This window comes from Pygoscelis adeliae, unplaced genomic scaffold, assembly GCF_000699105.1.
Source record: "Pygoscelis adeliae isolate BGI_AS28 unplaced genomic scaffold, ASM69910v1 Scaffold125, whole genome shotgun sequence".
NCBI lineage: Eukaryota > Metazoa > Chordata > Aves > Sphenisciformes > Spheniscidae > Pygoscelis > Pygoscelis adeliae.
Genome location: NW_008824868.1, coordinates 169344 through 175641, shown reverse-complemented (window position 1 = coordinate 175641; position 6298 = coordinate 169344). Strand labels below are relative to the sequence as shown.

General features: G+C 41.9%; 1 protein-coding gene across 1 annotated transcript; it reads right to left on the bottom strand.

Annotated features, from left to right (window-relative positions):
* Window positions 1–495: 495 nt before the first annotated feature.
* WISP3 (WNT1 inducible signaling pathway protein 3) lies at window positions 496–5990 on the bottom strand. Its single transcript, XM_009324466.1, has 5 exons — window positions 5893–5990; window positions 4551–4816; window positions 3882–4124; window positions 1186–1379; window positions 496–777 (listed from the first exon to the last, which is right to left on the bottom strand). Exons 1-5 carry the CDS (start codon window positions 5988–5990, stop codon window positions 496–498), a joined length of 1083 nt encoding a protein of 360 aa, XP_009322741.1.
* Window positions 5991–6298: the final 308 nt, after the last annotated feature.

Here is a 6298-nt window from a genome sequence, read left to right as displayed (position 1 = left end):
GCTGCAAAAAGCAATCTGAGCTTAAAATTCACTTCTGTTTGAAGAAACATTGATGTGTGTTACCCTTGCAGATACATACTAGAAAACGTTAATTTGGGAATCAAGAATGATAGGTGAAGTATTACAGGGTAATTTTTTTTTCCTGATAGGTTAGTCGGAGCATCTGGGAATGAACATGTATTTGTCGTTGTGGGCAAGAACTTGTTACAGTGGGGTACAAAGCTGTCTTGCTGTGCCTTTTTAATTACCAAAAGTTCTTGTTTTGACAATACTAGTGTTATATACATCCTTCTCAAGAATGGATTTCCACATACAAAAACAATTACATTTTAAAAGATGCACTCTTACTTGCATTTTCCAGGTGCTATTTAAAAAACGAATATTCACATATGTAGTTTCACTAGAAGCACTGCTGTGGCAGGGGGTTACGCTAACTCTTCAGGATGTGAATGTGCTCTTGCACTTGCAGTACGTTACAGTCAATGGTGTAACTCATCATAAAACTTTGAGTTCGGAAAATATATCTCCTGGAGCACTGCAAATCCTCTGACATACGCACGATGTTATCCACATCATCTTCCACTTAAAGAAGCCTTCGTTGGGGCACTCAAACTGTACAGTGATCATTGTGGACTTATTAGGTATGCAGCACCTCTTGTCCAAGCACACCCCACAGAAAGTTAGTTTGTAGCTTTGTGTAGTTGAGCATCCAGAAAAAACTAGTTTTTCTGCTGTAGGAAGCTGGAATGTTGGTTGACATGTTCTTCCCTTTGGAATCTTTAATATAAAAACAAAGAAAAGCCTGAATTTTTGCATATGGAAAACAGAACATGTAAGAAAAAAATACAACATTTACATAGACATATCCTGAAAATTACTCCTCCTAAAAGCTGTCTTATTTTCATCAGTCAACACATAGAGAATGTTTTCTGAGTGACTGAGCCGGCGGGGCAGCACTAGCGGCACTTTTATTTCACGACATTGTGGTGTTTTGTTTGAAATTACACATCTGTAGTTTATTATTGAAACCTGAAGACTGAAGATAGAAAAAGCTAGAAGAGTTATTTTATGACCCTTAAAAAAGGAAGAAGTCATTTTATATTCGTATTTGCGAATACATCAATTTTTCCATTACTTCCAATATTTCCATCTTCTATTAGGAAATCATTTTATATTAGAGAGTACCTTTATCGTCTTCAGTATATTGGTCAGACAAGGCTGGATGAAGCATAATCTCTTTTCTTTTTTCAGTTCACATTTTCTGTTTTCGTTGGTCACTCTGCTGGATATGCCTATGCCACAGGTCCTGGAACAGGGTGTCCAGGGAGTTGCCTGTACTAGGCACTTTTTCTTCAAAACTAGCGGTAAGCTTCTGTAAGCTAAGACAGCAATGTATTATTTATGCAGCCCCAAAATGATTAATTGAATACAAAAAGGATACGCATTTGATTTCTGTTGACGAAGGTGCTTTTGTAGGTAAATCTAAAAATGAGGCATAAAAAAGTTATACTTTTTTATGTAGTCTTGAAAAAAAGCTCAGTCTTAGGGCTGAGCTGCCGGTAAACTTTACTGACACTGGATCCTAGCGAGGACTATGAAATTGCACATGTTGTATCACCCTGCAGTTTCATGGGATGAAAATGTTATGTGAAGAGACTTACTCGTGGAATTTTTATGGAATGTCCAGAATGGAAGAGACATTGAAAATTATCTAAGGCCAAGCATAGCTTAAAAAGGGGTGCTGAAAACATGAATAGCGGTTTCTTTGTAGATACCGTGAAGGCTTTAGGGGTTTTTTGAGGAGTAAAATTCTCCAGTCACTTCTAGATACCACCAAGGAGCCTATTTTCTGATGGACTAGGGCTGGATTAGGTGGAGCACACTTAAAAAAAGAAACAAAATTGCAGTGCAAAAGTTCATGGTGAAATTCTGCAAAAAAAACTTGATTATGTGGAATCTGTGCATTTAAGTAAGAGCACGGACAGAATTACAAGGATACCTGGAAAGTAGACAGCAATTTAAAGGTCTCATTGCAGCAAGCAGATTAATAGCCTGTCACAGATCCGCAACGAATAAAGGGAAGTTAAATAGTTGTTCATACTTTGTATGTTTTTAAAGTATGACCCAGGTACATCCCTGTGTATCTAAATTAAGTAAATGGAGTTGACAAGGAAAGCCAGAAAACAAAGCAAGCGCAGTGAAATGAAACTTAGCACTTGTTATCCACACTAACAGAAAAAAGACTTTTCAAAATAGATACTGGCCCGTTGAGGCGTTCATGGAATTCGTGCACAAGTCCGCATGATACTTGGTTTCTGCCGCACTGGGAAAGGGAAGTGGGAAGGCCTCGCTTTGAAACAAAAATTTCAAGGAGCTTTTCTTCAGAGGGTTTGTATCACCTGAAGAATAGCATCCTTCAGCACGTGCAGCCGCCGCAGGGACAGGCTGTTGGGCCCCTGAACCACGTCAAATAGGCAGTGTGCTTTGCAAGCTGGGTACCTTTTCTCAAGGTTATGCTGTACTGTTGATTCAAATTCCTGAATAAATGCTGTGAGGTGCAGTGGTGCAGTCTACTCACGGAAGGAGTTACAGAAGGTTGGACCGCAGCTTTTCGATCCATTGATGTGCTACAAAGTAAATGGCTTAATGCTGTTCTCCAGGTACAGGGTGGAATAGGGAAATAATACCCACAAACACAATTAATATATTATTTCATGGGGTCAAATGGTTTGGTTGCCATTGTTTTCAATGTGTTACGTTCTCTCTTTGATCAGATTAGCATTTGAAGTCAGTTGCCTTTCCGAGTGTGTTTTCATATACAGCATTAAGTATTTTTCTGTAAAAAGGCTTTGACGCTAGTTACAGGTATTGTATCATAATTTTGAAGTAAAGGTGAGCTTTTTTATTTTTGCTAACTTGCATAACCACTGCTAACGTGTTAGATGTTGTCCAAACTGAACTTCAGATTTTGTAAGCAGGTCTATTTATCTGCAGATTGACCTACGTGTGACCTATTTACTCAGCAGTCTTTTATGAAGGTTTTCTGATAAGCTTTGCGATCCTTTTATTTTATTGATCCATGATGATGATTCAGGCCATAATTTCCCCATGATTCAGGTTGCTACCAAATAAATGGCTCAGCTTTCTGGCACCCACATTAGTTGTAACGAAGATGAGTTTCACCATGGAAACTTGCACATGCACAGGGAAGGAGACAAGTGCTTCTGGCAATGGTACTTCCTTAAAGTGGAAAAGAGAACTACAGTGTTAGCAGCAGAGCAAGAAGGAGGTTAAAGGGAATGTCAACTGACCCCGGCAGAACTGCCTGGATAACTGCTGTATGATTTTCATCAGACTGAATAGAGAAGAAATTGGGGGGAGGGTTGTCCTTGCAGTGACCTGAAATTTTGTGAATTGATTAAACCCGCAAGGCAGTCTTTATGATTTTCTGCTTTCTACTGAAAGAAGAGGGCTGCAACATGTTAATGTATGTATGTGAAAACCAAGACTCCCGACCACCACAAAGCGAGAGAAAGTGAGACAGCTCCCAGGCTGCGAAATGGCTGTCTACCAGCAACCTTAATTGGTCTGATCTGATGAGTAGTAACCCTCTGCAGAAAGATGGGTTGAAGGTAGCTCTGTCAATTCCCTGGTGACAGAAGCCAAAAGGCTTTTTGCTTTTCATATTCGTCGGGTTTAGAGAAAAGAGTCTGTGACCTAAGAGTAAGAGGGGTAATTGGGACAGACCAGTCACCCTGGCAATGGCCTTGAGCAAGAACTGAGAGGTTGCCAGCGTGCTGCCCGCCTGGCTGCTGGAGCCAGGGACACTAAATGCAGCAAGGCTCGTGTACAGAAAAATTTACCAGTGTAGCCAGGCACACCTGACATCAGTCTGTAGTTTGTTGATTGAAGCTGCTTGTGCTGTCCAGGCCCACAGGTGGATTGTCCAGGCTTCTTTCTGCCCGTGACCCTGGCGCAGGGACTTGCTGCTAATTTTGGTGTGAATGTAGGTGTACATCCAATTGCACCACTGACACACAGGCACTTATAAAGTGGATTAGGTTGGAAGGTCTGCCCGTTAAGATAATGAACTCCATTGAGCTCACATCCTACAGCTATCAGATCTGCAAATGGTAAACAACAGTTACTTACACAGGAGCGGCACGTGGTTCCTGCTTACAGAGTGCTAAAATGCGATCAGCATTTACTGCACCCACAGCTTCGAGTTCTTCCCAGCCCAAGCACATCTTTTTCTATTTATGCCCAGTGATAGCTACAGCCGCCTGACTTTACATCAGTCATCAACATGTCTGCAAACAACAGGCTTGTGCACAATGAACTGGTTTCACGAATGCATACGCAGCTAAGTTTAAAGACAGTCCCTGCCCTGCTCTCAGATTCTCTGACTGAGCAGGCAAAGTCTGAATTAGGATAAATTGCCTAGCACAGAGCTGTGCAGCACCAGCAAGCAGAGTTTTCCTCCGAAACCATTCACTTGTGTTGTCCCACCCTCCCGGTTTTCAAGAAGATAACGTGAAAGAACAACTTACATGCACACACGCCTGTTTCATACCTAGGCTCGTCTTCCGAGTAGTCGCAGTAGAGGCCTTTGTGGGGATCACAGATGTCTGCTTCATTGCAGGTCTCTCCTGACTGCTTGGCACAGACCTTACAGCAGCCACAACCGTCCTTCACCAAGCTTACCCCGGGGGTGCAGGTTGGCACAGGCGGGCATCTGCATGGCCAGTGACAAAGCTCCTTGCGCTGGTGGGCTTCACTGGTTTCTGAAGGGTTTTCTCCAGGCTTCAGTGGTGGGCTGTGGAAAAACTTACACACAGTGGGATATTTTGAGAGCTGAATGCGTTATGCGTAGCTGGGATAGCATAAAACGAAGCTGGGATAGAAAAAAACTGACGTTTTATGAAGACACCTAACATTTCTCATCTCACAGGATCCGAAAAGTGAGATGCTCTGAGGTTTAGGTAGGAGGCAGAGGACCGGTTTCATCAGTCACTGCCATGCACTGAGGTGTCGTTCCACCAGTGAGCACGGCCTACTGCTTGTATGAAACACAATTCATGGCTCTTTGCCCTCAATAGAACAAAACCTGTAGTAGAGCTCAAGTAGAAAAAAAGTGTTTTAAAGTAGACGGTGGATTTATTTTAAATATTCCTTCCCACAAACCTCCTATCAAATTAATTAACTTTTGATTCCTCCCACTGTTTGATAGCCAGCCACTGCCCTGTGTGCCACTTCTGATGGCAAAAGCCTTTTAAAATAGTAAACCTCTTTTGAGTGTTACTTTTGCTCCAAAATTTGAGTAACTGGGAAGGAGCAGTATAGTATTTACAAATCTCTTGAGCTAGATGCAAAAATTCAATTCTAATAAGGGAGGCTAAGTAGTTGCACTGAGCTTAATAGGTCATTTTCTAAGGGTGTATCTGTTTGCACGAGTAAGCGTTCATTGAATCCAGGGCTTACAGGGCAAAGACGTATCTCTAAAAGAGATTTGTATCAGCAGTAGGAAGTCAAGATCTAGCCAGAATTTACTGTTTTCCACATTCTGTCTCAGAATTCATGTCTTTTTTTTCTTTTTGTTTTCTTTTTTTATTTTAAGAAAAGGAAGTCCTAAGTAATTCTTGATGGGTTTTTTTTTCTGAGGCATGGGGGAAGATTAAGTTAGCACAGAGTGTGAAAGGATCTATTTGAGATAGCTATATTCTATCTGCTTTTTTGAAGAACTACATCTAAAACGTAACAGTTTAGACCTCAGCATTAAATCTTTTCATGCTGCTGATTTCAGCAGAAATGCAGATCGTGATATAGTTATTCATTGTGGATGACTGGATCCATAGTTAAGTGGGGACACGCACGGCGCTTGGCCACTAGTACCTTGTAAGGCTTGGAAGCTGCTCTCGTCGAGCAGCTCTGCCCAAAGAACAAGAGGGAAAGACAAGATCCAGCCCCTCATCAGATGCCAGTATCACCATCTCGCTTGCAGGGAAGAAAAAAAAAAAAAACCAGCCTGGATTTTCTCTGGGCATGTGAAGCCCCACCTATCAGCTTCTCTCTGTTCCTCCAAACCGCAAGGCTCTACTGATGTAGAAACAACCTCCAGCAGAGACGCTAAGGGAAGGCTGGGGAAGGGGTTCGTTCTGCTGGGTTTCCTTTCAGTTCAGCTCTCCAACTGGAAGTATCTGCAAAATTCAGCATTTCGTATGTCATATCCCATGACAGCTCTTGCAGCGTAATTGAGCCGGTCTAATCGCATGCAGCAGTAAATGACCTATTAAAAGGC

Excerpts from the sequence above, each read along its gene's own strand:
- WISP3 (XM_009324466.1), bottom strand. The coding sequence starts at position 5,990 with ATGGTGATACTGGCATCTGATGAGGGGCTGGATCTTGTCTTTCCCTCT. Across the intron at positions 1,380-3,881 it reads AAACTACAGACTGATGTCAG|CTTACAGAAGCTTACCGCTA; the intron begins GTGTGCCTGGCT and ends TTGCTGTCTTAG. Across the intron at positions 778-1,185 it reads ATATACTGAAGACGATAAAG|ATTCCAAAGGGAAGAACATG; the intron begins GTACTCTCTAAT and ends TTTATATTAAAG.